Source organism: Coenobita brevimanus, chromosome 46 (genome assembly GCF_032717465.1).
Source record: "Coenobita brevimanus isolate Jiangsu-jjx chromosome 46, ASM3271746v2, whole genome shotgun sequence".
Taxonomy (NCBI): Eukaryota; Metazoa; Arthropoda; class Malacostraca; order Decapoda; family Coenobitidae; genus Coenobita; species Coenobita brevimanus.
The window spans coordinates 996,481-1,013,873 of record NC_136999.1 but is presented as its reverse complement, the minus strand read 5'-3'; the positions used below and the strand labels follow the sequence as shown (position 1 = coordinate 1,013,873).

At 42.0% G+C, this 17,393-nt stretch overlaps 1 protein-coding gene across 1 annotated transcript; it reads right to left on the bottom strand.

The window, feature by feature from the left end:
• Positions 1 to 1,820: 1,820 nt before the first annotated feature.
• Gnf1 (germ line transcription factor 1) lies at positions 1,821 to 17,124 on the bottom strand. The gene is made up of 18 exons (XM_080271599.1): positions 17,116 to 17,124; positions 16,480 to 16,636; positions 14,227 to 14,420; positions 12,973 to 13,884; positions 11,924 to 12,103; positions 10,515 to 10,614; positions 10,113 to 10,285; positions 9,502 to 9,742; positions 8,990 to 9,058; positions 8,593 to 8,739; positions 7,047 to 7,279; positions 6,605 to 6,799; positions 5,995 to 6,146; positions 5,660 to 5,777; positions 4,060 to 4,205; positions 3,345 to 3,558; positions 2,725 to 2,898; positions 1,821 to 1,964 (listed from the first exon to the last, which is right to left on the bottom strand). Exons 1-18 carry the CDS (start codon positions 17,122 to 17,124, stop codon positions 1,836 to 1,838), a joined length of 3,543 nt encoding a protein of 1,180 aa, XP_080127725.1. The 3' UTR covers positions 1,821 to 1,835.
• Between the last annotated feature and the right edge of the window lie 269 nt (positions 17,125 to 17,393).

Below are 17,393 nucleotides of genomic sequence, written 5' to 3'. Positions count from 1 at the left end.
TTTAAGAACCATTTCAAAGAGGGACTCTAGAGGGATGCCTGAGTGATCCCCGATGCACACCAACATTCACGGATAACTTGGCACTCAAATCTCCATTCACTCTCAACTAGGTACAAGCACCCACATATATCTGGTCTGATTAGTTTGTTAGTCTTGTCAAAAGGTTTGGTTATGATAGGTTAAGGTAGGTTAAAAAAAAATAAATAAATAAAAAAAAAAATATTGAAGGGTGATCATCCTGGGGAAAATCAAACTTAGCTCTTGGTGGAAAAATGGTACACAGAAGAGAAATCAGTCCCCGAAGAAACAGGCTACACACCCACACACAAATTGCTGAAACTTTAGATGGGCAGAATAAAAAAAAATAGTAATACATGTCCATTCACTAGTCATTCCAACTTTAGATGAGCAGAATAAAAAATAATAATAATGAGTAAACAACAGTCCATGTTAAAATAGGCTATGCGTCCCTATTTCGGGGAGGTGTGGCTCAGTCAGTAAAGAGGTGGTCTGCAATCCCACCGGACCCAGGTTCAAATCCCCGCTGGGGCAGCGAACAGTTTAAGGATTTGAATTTAATAAAAACAGACTTTACTGATCAACCAGAAGACCCGCCGACATGTCGTAAAAATACCCCCACTAATACTAATACACCAGTCCTGTATGAAACAGCCCTAGCATGTATTCAATATGGACGGTGGGTGTTAGCGCCGAAGTGGTGACATGCAGAAGTGTATGGTATGCAGGTGGACTACTGGGCCCTGGGAGCAGGCTGTGAAACCTATGACCAGAGATGGACTCATTAAATATATATATATATATATACTGTATATATATTTTTTTTTACGTGTCCGACTCTGGGCAAGGGCTCAGGGCCTATTTCTTGGGGGCAGTGGCCTATCCCAAGGCCCAGTAGTCCTCCTACGCCTCCACATGTCACCACTTCGGCGCTAACACCCACCGTCCATATTGAATACATGCTAGGGCTGTCTCATACAGGACTGGTGTACTGGTATTAGCGGGGGTACTTTTACGACATGTCGGCGGGTCATCTGGTAGATCAGGAAAGTCTGCTTTTTAGGAAATTCAAATCCTTAAACTGTTCCCTGCCCCAGCCGGGATTCGATCCTGGGTCCATTAGGACTGCAAGCCGCCTCTCTATTTTAGGGCTTTTAAATTCTCAGTTCCACCCACAATGATCTGACACTTTATCTTTAATGTGTGTGATGTCATTTTCTAGTTTATTTTTGCTGGTACCAGGTAACTTTAAAAAAGACCTCTAGTGCTGTAGAGGTTTATCATGGCCACATCTAACCCTCCCATCTCAGAGTCTACCCTAAAAAAAAAAAAAGAAAACAAAGAAAAAAAAAAAAAAAGCTCAATGTATGAAGAGGTAAATAAGGCATGAAATAAATGGAAGTGAGAAAGAAAGCAACCATGAACTTGAGGTGGAAGTGAAAGAAAACTTTATGCCAGAAGAAGAGAATGAGTTACAAATAAGAAAACTGATGAGCAACAGAGCATGATGTTGAGAAAAGCAGTGGAGGGAAAAAGATATGCATATTTATGGATGGTACCACATGAATATCAGATACTGTATAAAACACATGACATAAAAACAAACATAATATATGTTATGAACTGTTGCTAGTCAAATATGACATGTGACATTTACCATAATAAAAAAACAAACATTATTAGGTGACCAAGGCTGACACATGCAAGCAGGTTGGAACCTTTATATATGATACAATCCAAAAGAAACCAGTAACAATGAGGTGTTAAGAAACCACCTATGCCACCTAAACTATGACCCTGTATCTTCATGTCCATCTTCACTTCTTGCCTCTTCCCCTTCCTGGTCCTCTTCCTCTTCCTCTTCCAGCACCTCCTCCCCTGCTGCTGCTTCCACTCCCTTTCCCCCGGCTTGTCTCTCCATCTTTCTTCACACCAACTTTCTTTTGCTGATTAAAGATAAACAAATAGATAAATAAATACAAAACAGTAGTAGTAATAGTAGTTAACACCCTAGGTTCATCTGAACATGAACTCAGTTAACAGCAGGCTTAAGTTGCCCTTTACCTGCAGTCCACCATCCTCCTTTTGGGGGACAGGGAGGAAACTGAGGGACATATGTGCCATCACATGAAGGCATCCCTCTCCAGCATAAAGAACAGTTAAGGTGAATCATCAATCCAAGAAGTCATTCCAAAGCTGAAAAAACAAAACTGTCTCCTAGCTTCAAGCAGAATAAAAAAGCAAGCAGAGGAAATATGTGCTTTATACTCACTTTCACTCTGTCATCATCAGCCAGACCTCTTTTTTTTGGAGGGGGTCCACACTCTCATTCACTAACCAATCAAGCAGCCAGAATCCTGACTCCATCCTACAGGCATAAACATGTGGTGCTAGAGTCATGAAGTAACTATCTGCTGCCAGATGCCTGAATCCCATATGGGGTGGCCGCAAACAAATCACCTCCACATCATCTTGTTCTCTCCCATTTAGGTGCCCTTCTTCCAACTCACACAGCCCTCTCTCATATATAAATCTCCACTCTATCCCTCCATCTCATTCTTGGTCCTCCCCTCCACCCCACTCACATGCACTCTTCTAGTAAGTCTCTCATTCTCCATTCTTAACGCTTTCAATCACATCCTCATCAACATCATCACAGTGCTGCCATGAAAGTCTCAATCAATACTGTACTTAATTTGGTGTTACCTTAATCATGCCACTTGCAGTGATATCGCTGTCGTCCTCTTCATTTTCCTCCTCTTCTTCCTCTCCATACACATCCTCCCCCATCTTCACCTTTTTCTTCTTGGTGATGGATGGTGCGGCAAATGGAGTCATGTGGCTCTCCTTGTTGAAGGTTCGGGTAAATGCAGCTTTCACCTGCAAGTCAGACATCATCATCATTATCACCACCATTATTTTGACCAACTTAAAGACCATCATGATCATCATCAACCTTTAATCACCCAATAGGTGCTTAACACCTGGAACTCAGCTACATAGCCTAGAAATCTAAAGTATGAGTGACAAATTGCTCTCACCTGAATGGCATTATGCAAGCAATAACTCAACCAACCCTCACACAAACCCTCAAGAGCCACATCCAGCAATAAAGCTGTAAGCCACTAGACCACCAAGTGCCACAACTAAAGATAACTAAAGATTATCAATATATAAATGATTTGAAGAAATACGTAAACCAACCAATAAAGACAAAAAGTTACCCCATGTCTGGTTCTCTAAATGCTCACAATCCCCCATGAACAGGTGCAGCTGCCACTCCCAGCCCACCATGGGCTAAAGACTGTGTCCACTGCATCACTGACCTTGCTCTCCACGCTGGCCATAGGGTCCTTGGTGCCGGGCCAACTGGACAGCTCCAGCAGTGCATCCAGGTCCTCTCGCAGGAGGTGGTACTCCGTCATGGCCTCCACAGCCTCCCCCACACCATCACCTCCCTGCCTCACCAGTGGCCGTGTTACAGAATCTCTTAAAGCTCCACTGTAGTCCATACCTACATCTAGTTTGTTGCCGGAGATCCTGAGGGAAGGAAGTACGGTAAATCAGATTTCTTTTCATTCTTATCATCCTAATCCTATTTTTCACTAAGACAGTGTCAGTAAGACACCTTATCATCATCATCATCATCATCATAATCCCAACTTAACTTACACCTACTGCATGAGTGAGATAGGATCCAGAAAGAGGGAAATGTAAAGCATAAGTGAGAACTATCAACCAACATATCCAGTGAAATAGCCCTTCAAAACTCTTTGTAACATCCCACATTATGCACAAGGTGGTGGAGAGAGACGCTTTCATAAGTTAGCACCAATACACCCATGTGGCTCTGCTACCCGGTTATACAAACATCCTTCAACTCCTACTCTATTCCCTGAAATGAGGAAGGTGAACTGCAGGAGACCAGCAACTGCAGCCTGCAGTCCTCCAGGTTCACGTCCAGATGAACCTTGGATCGCAACAATAACTGCCAACAAAATTCTTAACACCTCACTTTCTATACAAACTAGCATATCTCACTTTAGCCTCATGTGCATCTGCAGCTCCTGCATAATGCGGTCAAACTTGTTGCGTCGACTGTTGTTGCCCAGCCAGCGTGGGAACTCAATTTGGGCGAAGAGGTGGCCGGACATGTGGGTGCCTGGTAACACACTGCTGAAGATGGCCTGGGGTGTAAGGAAACAATTATTATTACACTCACACCCCACTATACAATATCCTGTTGTGAGATCATATGCTTATACCACTTTAGCACCCATCTGTTTATACACAACAGTCATTTCACTTACCCAATTACTACAATTCCCTAATGGAGCACCTTGTTTTCTACTTAAAAAAAAAAAAAAACATTTATACAATCACTACAATCCCCTATGAAGCACCTTTTTCTATATACAGAACATCATTATCATCATCTTCATCATCATCCGGACCTCCTTTCCCATCCTAGGGCAGAGTGAGGAGTAGCAACGTCCAGACAGACTAAGTTTGCCCAATTTGGTAGGCCACGTTTCTGTTCATTCATCGTTCAAGCCCACGGAATCTTGGATCAATCAGGTAGGGAAAAAAAAAAATTTCACCACGTTCTGTAGCTTCACAAATACCTATCTGATACGAGTCAATTTGAACGCTGCCACTTTAAAATGGAGTGCCAAATCCCTGTTATGCCCTTCTCACATCACTCACCTTTATTTTTGTACAGGGGTACAATCACTGCCTTTTTCCACTCAACTGGCACAGTTTCACTCATCCATGCCTTCTTACATATCTCCAACATGCACTTGATTCCACTCTGTCCACTACATTTAATCATCTCTGTATACACTTCATCAACCCCAGCTGCTTTCCCATTTTTCAGCTGCTTCAGAGTGTTCTTAACCTCTCTGAGTGCTACGTTTCCTAGCACTGCATTCCTTCTCTGTACGCCTCCAAAACCAATCATGTTAACAGCCGCTTTGCTCTTTCCATTCCCATTCATCAGACATTCAAAATATTCTTTCCATCTGGTCCTTAGTTCACCTCCATGGGTTAGTAATCTGCCACTTAAATCCTTCACACTTTCACATTTCTTTTCACTGTCACTTCTACATTTCAGCACCTGAAACTGAAATTTCTACATACAAAATCACTACCATCTCTATTCTTTATCTGATTGGTTTTCTATGAACGTAACTTTATCGTATTATGGGGCTTGGTATTCAGTAGAGAGTCACCTTAAGGGGAAAGATGAGTAATTACAACTGTGAAAGAAAAGATGCGTGAAATAGGAAGCCACGAGGGCAGACACAGAAAAAGACAGAAAGGGCAAATGACGTAGGCACCACTATATCATGTGAGTGGATGATGGTCACTACCACCTACCACCAGGCCAAGGTAAAAGGAGTAGGCTATACTATCATACCTGTACAGTATCTGTACTGTATTGTTATTCTGTTGTATTCTAAATAACTATGAAGATTTACAGTATATCTTTCTCAGCTGTTTATTTTCCATACTGCCCATCAGTATCCTCTTGTATGTCATGATGATACTATATTGACTGATGCAAACTACATTAGTATTAAAACAACATAAGTAATATAATTATACTGTCCACCCAGCACCATTCTAACCAACTGACCTGTGTGGGCAGGAGTGACCATGCGTTGCGCGACCTGATGAGCTTCTCCACCAGGTCCCCATCGGCCAGGCTCTCCGCAGTTTTGGCCAGCTGTTCCAGGGTGGCTATACGCTTACCCCTGAAGAATGGGTTTAACAGACAGATTGATAAATAAATACAGTAGACAGGCAGATATTTAGTCATGTGTCCCTACTGATCCAGTGGCTCAAGGGGTTGTTCGAACAAAAAGAGGTGCGATGGAGCTGTCATAGAAGAATGGGTTTGACAGATACACAGATAAATATAATGGACTGATAGACAGACAGATAGATATTTAGTCACATGTCCCTACTCACCCAGCAGCTCGGGGGACAACCTTTGGGTAGTTCTCCTGGACGAAAAGTGGAGCAATGGAGTAGTCATGGAAGAACAGGTCAGACTTCCCATGGATGTTCATGTCCTTGTGCTCTGAGTATGTGAACACTGCACGACACACGTCCCAAGGTCCCTGGTACAATGCAGAGTAATCACTGTATTAACATTGTCACACCGAAATCTCAAACAATACATAAAACATGACTAACATCACCAAGTCCAGCCTGGCAGGGTGCCATCTTCCATATGGGAACAGCTGCTCCCCGCGCTATTTACTTTATTTTCTTAACACGTTACTATTTTTTTTAATGTATGGAAGAATCATAATGGTAACTATGAGAAAATCAAGTAAAAAACGGCCTACAGTACCATGAACAGTAAATGCAATGAAGCACCTTGTATTACTGTAGTAATATAGCATCTACTGTTATATTTGTCCACAAATAGAGTTTGTCTTCAAATATGTACCGATTATGTGAGGATGATACCAACATCCCATACGGCAAGAAATAATATTTTAGGAATTTAAGATTTTTGGAAACTGGATGTACAGATATGGAAGGCTGTACTGTATACTTAAACTCTACAGACCTTCTTCAGGTCCTTCTTGGCCCGGTCCGCCTCCCTCTTCATATCTTCGGCCTGCAGGTTCTTTTCGGTGGCAGACCAGACTGAGAGGTGGTGCAGGATTTGTCTCACATCCTGGTTGGCACCGATGATTATTTGGTCCAGTGCTTCAGGCTTCAGCTTGATGCCCTCACGGAAGCATATTGACATAAGTGGACCCTGAGGAAAGGAGTAGATGTACAGACATCCCTGTTGCTGATGATGCTCATGTAGAGGTGAACCATATAGTTACAAAAAACTTTTTTATTTTCTTGTTAATATGCAACAAACTGCATGAAATTTCTTGATTCTTGTACTTTTTATAAAATTCTAAAGTTATACAAATAATTTGTGGACACCCTGTACTGCTCCATTCTCTCCTTCATCAGGTTAAAGTAAAACCAACATATTAAACAACCTACGGTACCCTGATTTGTTCTATCCTGGGCTTGGGGAACCTGAGATCAAAGCAGTGGTTGGCCAGGGATCTGATCTTGGGGTGGTTGCGGTCATTGCACATGGCAATGATCGGCACACGGGACTTTTTGATTAGGGTGATTAGTTCCTGCACACCGCCACGGTCCTCATTGCCGGACATGCCATCAACCTCGTCCATCAGTAGCACATGGTGAGTGCTGGTGGTTCTGTCACTACTGCTGCCTGTGATACAAGAAAAATCATCGTCATCATCATCACTGTCCTGACCTCTTCTTCCCACCTTTAGGTGGTTAGTTTCTATAATAATCATTCTTTTTCTGTGTCTGCTCTTCTCTCTTCTTATTGATCCCATCCTTCCTGTCACTTTTATTTCTCTTTCCACCTCAGGTGGCTCTACACTAAGTGGCAAGCCTAATGGTTTCTTGTAACCCAGGAAGCCATTTCCAACACTGGGTGGTAACCATTAACTCCCTTAAAAGACAGGCATCAGAATGGTGTGCCATATGCTCAGGATGGGCATAATCAGTCAAATGTAAACAATACTTTAAACCTTTATGAAAACATAATGAGTAATACTACAGTAAAAAATGAGGCACCACTGGAAAGCGCATACCTTCAGGTCTTATCTGAGGTGGCGTTGAAGACTACATGAACTTCTGCTGGATGGGCAGTGATCTTAGGAGGCGTTTTAAACTCATTGTTTTTCACTTTCATGACTGCTACCTGGAGCTTACCATACTCTGATTTTCACATTATAATTACTATTCAACACTGCACATACAATAAACATTCACTGTGTGATCAACAGGTTCACTATCACCTTCTCCAGCAAGAAATGATGGCTCGTCAACAGCGAGCATTGCATCACTCTCACTTCCCCAAAATGACACACTCTCCATTCTTTTACCTAGCTCCCAGTCAACAGATTCATCACCAAGCGGCTTTGGACGGCCCCTAGGAATGATCTTGATTGGTGTGGATGTGGATGGGGCAGATCCATGTGAATCATCAGGGGCCAACTGGTAAGAGGAGATCGAGTGAGAGCGCGACATATTCACTGTCACAAAGCCGGATGAAGACTGAGTGAGTCATGGATTATGCGGGTGCAGTATGGTGAGGGGGAGGTGATAGGGGTTTGTTATTATAATCCTACTCCTCCACAGGACATGGGAAGCTACCTCAATGCCCACATTAGTTTGAAAAATGGTGTGACTGCACATGCGGATACCTGTCTTTTTGGCTCTGGTACTCTCGGACAGCATACACGGTCACCCATCTTTTAGGGGTTAAACCATTAACAGGGTGATATGAAGCCTACTATGCTGCCCCAGATAACTAGATGGAGAAACAAATGTAGCATCCATCAGGAACCAAACCTCTACACTATTCCCTGCATCTAACTATAGCAAAGCAAGGGAACATCGGTTCATTGCACAGGATGGCCCAGCAAGGGTGGTTGCTTGGCTGCTGTTAATGGGTCTGCTCAGCCAGACAGCCCAGGATTACTAGACAACAGTAAGAATAGGTGAACTCACTTGTGGCATACCCAGCCAAGACTTTGTTAGTGAGAAGCTCTGACACCATCTCGTCCAGTGTGCGCTTGGAACGTGCATCAGATGCATTCAGCTCCACCACATCATAACTCAGCTCCTTACACACCAGGTGGGCTGAAGTTGTCTTGCCTAATAACGTAATAAAAATAAATAAGTTTTCTTGCCAAATACTGTGTATTTTATAAATGAAGAATATTGTTTACTTCTCAATGTTCACTACCAATCTGTTGCCAAACACTTAAGTCAATAATTAATGCAGAACTGATGAGATAAAAATGTTTCCCAAGCTGATTATCTTGTGCAATAGCTTTGTATTACCTAACATAATACACAAAATGATTCTCAGTAGCCTGAATACTGTAGTAAGGGGAATACAGACCTACACCCGGGGGTCCCGAGAGCAGTGCAGCCTTGAAGAATGCACCATTGTCATCCTTTGCCCAGGGACCTGGTCAAAAGAGCAAAGAAATTAAAAATAAATACTGAATGGTCAGCTGAAGAGGGTTAGGAGGAGGACTCTTGATGCTAGATTGGTCATCCTGCTGGCCAATTACATTTCTGAGTTATAAAATCTATACTCAACAAGAATATAACCCTGTAACGTCAGTGAGGTAGAGGGGGAGACCAAGGACGAGATGAAAGGTTGGTGTGTAGAAATGCATGAAAGAGAAGTGTGCGAGTTGGAGGGAGGGGAGCCACATTGCAGAGGACAGGGTAACCAGGTGGCGATTTTTCTGTGGCCATCCCTTATGGGATTAAGGCATCTGGTAATGAATAGACATTTCAATACACAAACAGAAATATACAGAAACACACAGATCCACAGAGGTAGACAGACAGATAGAACATACATACAGCCATGTAACATTACCGTAGCAAACTGCCACTCACTTGGTCGAGGTGGTTTCTTATTCCCGAGTTGGTTGACATTCCAGTTCTTTAGCCAGTTAAGGAGCTTCTTGACATTGGATCGGTCACCCTGCTGGCCAATAATGTTCTTTATGGAGGCTGGCTTGTACCTGTCCACCCACATGAGGACATCACCTGGACGCTCAGACACCTCTTGTGATGACAGGGGCTGTGTTGAGGGTGTGGAGCTGCCTGACCATGATGAACTAGTGTCACTGCTGCCCTGAAAGACAAAATGCACAGTGTTAATTGTAATACAAGAAGAAATACTGTACACTCCCATGCTGAATGATGAAATATACAATGTTAATTGTAATATAAGATTCCCACTGCTGCTCTCAACAATGAAATATAAAATGTTAATTGCAATATAAGAGGAATTACTTTCCCACTGCTACCCTCAACAATGAAATATAAAATTGTGTGGCTACCAGAAATGAGATGCTTCCATGTCGCTTTGTCCTCAGCCATCAGGCTGTCCTCTCCACCTCACACCACATGATGATGATGACGGCAATAGTGACAATAAGGATGATTATGATGACGATTATAACAAAGATAATGACACGATCAAACTAACATGTCCAACTCACCTGAGATGCCGGTGATGAGGTATGTGAAAGTAAGGATCTCTTGGGACCAGGGGTGACAGTAGGGGTGCTGATAGTGGAGGGGGAAGGAGCCATTCTCTCATTCTCCTTCTGGCTCTCTTTCTTATCCTCTCTTGCAAATGCTTTCAGCTTGTAAGAGGCTTTGCCTGTACCTCCTGAAATATACAAATATTTAATAAATTCACGAAAACATGCTACTGCCCAGTAAAAGTAAAAAATAAAATGGCTCTACATCCTCTGCATACAAATTTTACGTGACGAGCACCATACTATAGTGTTACCAGCAATCTATTGTTGTAGCCGTGTGTTCAAAACTTAGAGATGGAAATTTCCGGCCAAGTAATATAGCAGAGCAGCGTACTAACCACAAATTCCCCTACATACTGTCTTTCTTGGTGTCCTCTTTTGGTCCTTTTCCCGGCAGTGTTCGAATCAGGTCCAGTAGGCCATCCTCATCCAGTTTCTTGGTGCCCAGCTGCTCTGCCTGTCGAAAGACAAACACACATACACACATGGCATCAAAAAACACCATCAACACCACATTCTAACACACCAATTATAGTGGATTTCAGGTCAATCATCTTACAGGACATCAGAACTCCTCCAGATACTAAACCACATTAGTTAATACCTGGACATGTTTCACATAAATCACTAACTCTTCCTCCTCCTCTGCTTGGCTATTCAGTCTCAACGCTGACCCACTAAGACTGGGGATATCTTTTTCAATTATTCTTGCCATCTCTTAACACATTTAATTTAGCTTAGGATGTGCTTTTCCAACTGGGGAGTTAGATCTGGCCTTATAATCCATTCAGCACAAGAAACCTTTCCTATCCATCTATCCATCATGCAATCCTACATTACCTCATGAGGAGCCTAACTTAAATAAAATAATCTGGCAGCAGCACCAATATACTAGTAAAAAATGACTTCACCTGAATGTAAGGGGTTAACACAAGGGTGACCAGCCTTACTTGCCCCTGAGTGGTATCATGTGAGCAATAAACCCCCAAAACCCTTCAGTTTTCAACCCTTGCAGCCCCAGCTGGTTGGTGTCTTGACTCATTAGACCACCAGGTGTACTTTGCTTATATGATTATCATCCACCAGAGTAAATGGTTTCCTGGGTGACAGTACACCATCTGACCTGTTGCTCTGTGTAGTAACCTGAAAGCAGCACATCACCGAGTGAGTGGATAGATGGAGAGTGCCACCACCTACCAGAAACAGATATTCCTAATCTGATGGTCTGGTGTTTGTTGCCTGCTCAACTAAGCATAATTTATATTGCTGATCTTCAGCTACAGTGCTGCCCACTCCACAATACAAAATCTTTTATACTCTTGTACTACTGTATCACAAATTATAACTACTGTGTTTAAGTTTATATCATTATTGTGTGGCTACATGAAGAATAGAAAATGGGAGACTGACTAAGAAAGTGAATGTGAGTGAGGTAAAGAGGGGAGGGGGAGACTAAGGATGAGATGGAGGCATCAGGTGGAGAGGTATATGAGTGAGGGGGTGTGAGCTGAAAAGGGGCAGTGTGATGGCAGGAGATAGGATGGCATGGCGACAATTCATATGTAGCCACCCCTTATAGGATTAAAGTACAGTACTTCGTAATAGACAGACAGAGGGACTGACATATACAGTACTGTATATATATAGACAGCTGGACATACATGTAGGACTACATACAGTATAAGGACAGATGGACATACAGATATACAGATCAACACAAAGATAAGTAGCAATCATCCAGGAGACAAAACCAAGTAAGCACATACCTTCTTAAGCTTAGCCTCGCCCGCCTCCGACCCCAGTATGAGGTATGAGGTGTTGCGACTGATCGATGTTGTCACCCTCCCACCATACTTTTTGATCAGGTCTTCTGCCTCCTTTCGGTCAAGACTCTCAAACACGCCGCTCAGCACAAACACCAAACCCTGAAGGCATCCCAACTCTCCCTGGTGCGAGGATAGTGGTCTTAGTAGTTTTTTGGTAGTTGTAACAGTATTTTAGTGGTTGTAGTAGCTGAATAGAAGCAGTAACATTAGTTGTACTAGCAGCAGTAGTAGTAGTAGTAGTAGTAGTAGTAGTAGTAGTTGTAGTAGTAGTAGTACTGTGGTACTGTATTAGTGAAGTAGTTGTATACCTTTTTTACTCTAACTTGGACTAAAAATACATTCGTAATTCGTTCCATCCTGAATGCTGAGTTGTAATAATTTACTGACACCAAAATATGATGCTAGTAACGAACATGTGCTATGGAAAGGATGTAGTGCTGAAGCATTGTCTCTTTCTGCCACTGAGCAACACACCCAGTCAAGAACTCAAGATTGAACATAACTACCCTACATACAGTAAACACTATGAAATGCACAGTGCAAAATAAATAATGCGGGTTAGCCCGGCCCCCTTTCATTTAGTGATTAAGGCAGGAGATAAAGTTAACATATAGCATATGGCTGTGAAAATTTTTACGTAACAGCACTGGTTGCAGGTAATGGTAATGTTGTATGCAACAAATTCTGCAAAAGGAGGTAACAAAACTTTATTTAAACAAAGGAGACGTGGGAGAAGAGAGGGGAGGGAGAGAACGAGGATATGGAGGGATGGAATAGAGAATGCATATAGGCAAAGGTCAGGTGATCTGGTGGGAGGGTAGCCTGATGGTGAAGGACAGGGTGAAATAGAAGTCATTTGTCTGCAGCCACCCCTCCCAGGACTAAGGCAGATGACAACAGACATACAGATAGAAAGACAGATAGATACCAAGTACAAATTGTTTGAAAAAAATTTAAATCAAAGTCTTGAGACAACTTGATGTTCTCACCTCCGGTATGAGCTTACTGCCAGGGTTAGCTGGGCCACTCCTTCTCAGAAACTTAAAATACGCTTCCCTAGCATTCTTCCTCTTCTCATCTTGTGGTGTTGACTCTGCATCATCACCCTTTTTCGTCTGCTCACCCTTGCTGGGGGTTCCTTGCTGTGTCTCTTTCTTTATATTATCTTTTTCCTTTCCTGGTGTTTCTTTACTTTCTTTCTTTGGGGTAACTTTCTTCCAATCCTCTTCTTCCTTGGTTTTACTTTCTCTTTTGGGGGTCATTTTCTTCCCATCCCACTGTTCCTTGATTTTACTTGGGGTGTGTGAGTGTGGCTTCTCCTTCCCTGAGCTTCCTTTACTACTCTTCTTTAAGATGGAGTGGCTTTCGTCATTCTCAGTTTTATGTGGTTTTCTGTCTCTTTCCTTTCTGTCTTCATCTCTGTGTTTGTCTTCTTTCCTTCTGTGTTCATTTTTGTTTTTCTGTGGTGTGTACTCCTTCTTTGCTTCTCCTCTCTCCTGATCCTCATGCCTCATTCTCTTATCTTTATGCATCAATGCTCTTTCTTCTTTTCTGTTATCATCACTGCTTTCTAAGCCATCACTCTTCCTCTTATACTCAAAGTCCTTCAGCTTTGACGATAACTTGCTGGAGAGACTTAGGGACTGGGATGCTTGGACTTGCTTCCCCGCTAACTTCACCTGTTTTTCCGCTGATTTCACCTGTTTTTCCGTTGATTTCACCTGTTTCTCCTCTGGTTTAATCTTATTTGGGGGACTGTTCTCATTGGGCTTAGGCTTCACCTCGTTAGCTGGGGGTGAAGGAGGTGGTTTAGTCTCTGGTTCGGCGTGTTTTATCTTCTTGTCTTCTTCATCCAGCTGTGACAGAGTTTCAGCAAAATCATCATCACTGTCAATAACAATCTGAAAAATGTAAAAAGGGTACACTCAATACTAGTATATCATCACTACCATCACCATCATGACCTTTTTTCCTGACTAAGGATACGGTGAGGTAGAGTCCAAGAAAACATGGTACGAGCTATCATGAAAGTGGGAGAACTACCGGTATCAACAGCATGCCCAGTGAAATGGACCATGCACTCATTCACATCCCAACCTAAAATTTATGAAAGACTTTATTCAACAGACACTAATCTAACATTCAAACCTTCAAATAATACAAAAATTTTCTATGCAACATACTGATATGAATTAAGAGATAAATCATGGCACAAACTTGTCTCTACTCTCTCTCTCTCTCACCTCTTCCTTTTTCTCTTCCGATGAATGTTTCTCTTTGCGTGCCACAGGAGCATGGCCAAAAAAGTCTGTTGCTGCAACTGGTTTCAGCTTGGGAGGCTTGGGCTTGGGAAGTGACTTATGTTTGTCCAATTTCGCCTTTTTCTCCTTCTTAGCTTCCAACTTTCTCTTAGGTGTGACTTCAAATATTTCATCATCTGCAGAACAATTACAATAAGTACTCAGCAGGTGTGTGTTCCAAAATACAGTACAAACCCTCAATTCCAAAATGCTTGAGTTCAAAGGCTTTTCAGAAAATGGAATATTTTGGAAAGCAGAATCATAACGATAACTACGAGAAATGCCTGTAAAAAAAATATAGTCTACAGTACAGTACATTGAAAAGTAAATACCCTGCATTAGTAATGTAAAATCTCTTGTTATACTTGTCTGCAAATACACTGACTTCAAAAATGCATTGGTGGTATTAGGACAGATGATAGCAACAACTCCTACTGCATGAAAAAATATTTTGGAAAGTGGAAGCGATGAAGCCGGTGGACACCAGAATCGAAGAAAGTGTACTGAGATGGTATGGTCATGTGAAGAGAATGGATTACAAGAGAGTGGTGAAAAAGGTATATCTGAGCAAATCTGAAGGAGGGAGGAGGCGAGGAAGGCCAAGGAGAAGGTGGAAGGATATGGCAGATGAGTGTGTGAGGAAGAGAGGTATGGAAGTCAGTACGGCTAGGGGACTGACAAGAGATCGAGCTGACTGGACGAATGTTGTAAGAAGAAGTGCATGATCAGGGATCTGGCATCCCTTTTAACATGACAGCAGTCAGACTGACTCTCGGATACGTTTATCTGAAGCTACAGAATGTGGTGAAAGTTTTTTGGTGTATCCGATACAGCCAAGATTCCAGTGGCTTAAATGATAAGTGAATGGAAGCATGGCCCACTGGACTGGGTGAACTTGGGCTGTCTGGACATTGCTACTCCTCACCCTGCCCTAGGGTGGGAAAGGAGGTCTGGATGATGATGATGATGGTAGTTTTTGGAAAAATAGATGTTCTCATTTAGAAGACTGTACTGTACCATATATTTCTTCATATAATCAGCGCTGACTCAGACTTTTCCTCCTCATTCGTAGTTCATAGTTTTCACTTGCATTTGACTTCAACATTTTCCTCATCTGGAAAACATTTATTTTATACATACAGTTAGTTCTTCTTTAAAGTTCTTTCATTATTATGCTGCTGACAAAATAACACATTTTCTTACTTTACGACGCCTGTGATTCATTCAGAAGTTGCTTCTAAGGTGAGAAATGAGGGTGTTTCTTTCAGTTTTAGCCTCTCAGTCATGAACTAGATCATGTTTCACTTAAAACTGTACGGTATATATCACTTAAAGTAGCATTTCAACAGCACACATCCTGGATTTTAAGTCTGGGTCAACTCTAGTGAAATGCTTAAAGCATCTGAGAGGAGCACGTGCTATTATGTGGAGAGACAGACAGACACATACAAGGACATCCAAGAAGTGCTGTGGTGTTGATGTGGATCTGACTGAAAGTGGTAAGAAAAATACTGTACTCTTGAGACGGTTTGGTCATGTGCAGAGGATGGAGAACAGAAGACTGACTAAAAAAGTATACGTGAGTGAGGTGGAAGGGAAGACCAAGAATGCAGGGCTCTTGTTTAGCGAGCCACAGCTCGCAAATGCGAATATTTTTTCCTTCAGCGAACAAATTTTACATGCAAGTCGTCTTTTGGCGAGGAGAAAATACATCCACTTCAAAACCCAGTAAACTACACAATAAGTAAATCTCACTTAAATGAACAAAAAAGCACGTTGTGATCAATTATAAAGTCTTTCCTTGTCGCCACTGTGAATGTTTAAAAATAGACAATGTATAAATAAATATATAAATATATTTATTGCTCGTAAAATATTTCGGCTCGTAGTCAATTTGGCTACTAAAAATTTATTTCGCTCGTAAATCTGAAACCTCAGGAGCCAAATGGATCGCAACCATCGGCAGTTAGCAAGAGCCCTGGAATGGGATGGAGGGATGGACTGGAGAGATACATGAGTTAAGGGGAGTGTGAGTTGGAGGAAGATCAGTCAAATGGCAGATGACAAGGTGATGCGTAGATGATTTATTTGTGGCTATCATTCAAGAGAATGTTAATATGTGACAAGCAGAATAAATCAGTCGAGATGGGATGCTACAGAGCCTCCTACACCACCCGCCATTACTCTGCACTTTACCCGATTCTTCAATCCTCTGTCTTTTGGACACTTTAGGTGACTCCTCTTCCTCATCAGAGTCGATCACAAACACCTTCTTCTTGGCATCCTTGTTTGGTTGTGATGACCCTCCGGGCTTCTTTTTGGCACCAATGGTAGAAAAATAGTTGCGGATATCCTGAAACATACAGCAAAAAGGTTTGGATCATTGCCCATTGACTGTGCAAAGGCCATCAACCCCTTCAATCCAGTAATGTATTCTACATTTTAACAGTACTTGCTAAGGTTCTGCAGAGGGATGCCTTCAACTGATCTGAGGTGATCAATAAATAAACTATGGGGGGGGAGGGGATCCACTAGGTGTTATTTATGCTAGAAAAGTATGTAAAAATCAGTGAATAAAAATCAATAAATAAAAATTAAATATGTATGTCAGTGATGCCCTATTTCCAAATTTCCTATTGGAATGAAATGTTGGCAGGATCCTTTGTTATTTTTTATAGATTAGCATATATACTAGGCCTTTAAAAAATGTTGGTTTATAAAAATGTTTGTACAGTATATAGGGGATTCCATTATTATATGTAATACTACACGTCTCATATTTTAGGGAATATGAAGTGATTAAATTTAATTGCCGAGCGCTGTTTTACTGACCTGTGTCATATTTTCATGGATGTCTCCTGTGTGATGTATATAGAGACTTGCTTTATGATTGCATCTACCTTTGCCATTACATGGTCGTATGACGATTGCGCCATGATGAACAAACGCTCTAATGCAGGATACTGTTTTGATGCAAGTTTTACGTAATGCACATTTTAGATTGCACTAGGTTGGGTAGGTTATAATCACTGGAGGGTCTGGGGGGCAAAGCCACCTCCAGTTAGGTTTCAGCACTTTCAGTTAGGCTTCCTCTGCTCCTTCTGTTTTAT

Excerpts from the sequence above, each read along its gene's own strand:
- Gnf1 (XM_080271599.1), bottom strand. Across the intron at positions 10,286-10,514 it reads AGAGGACACCAAGAAAGACA|GAGGTACAGGCAAAGCCTCT; the intron begins GTATGTAGGGGA and ends TGTATATTTCAG. Across the intron at positions 5,778-5,994 it reads GTTGTCCCCCGAGCTGCTGG|GGGTAAGCGTATAGCCACCC; the intron begins GTGAGTAGGGAC and ends CCCATTCTTCAG.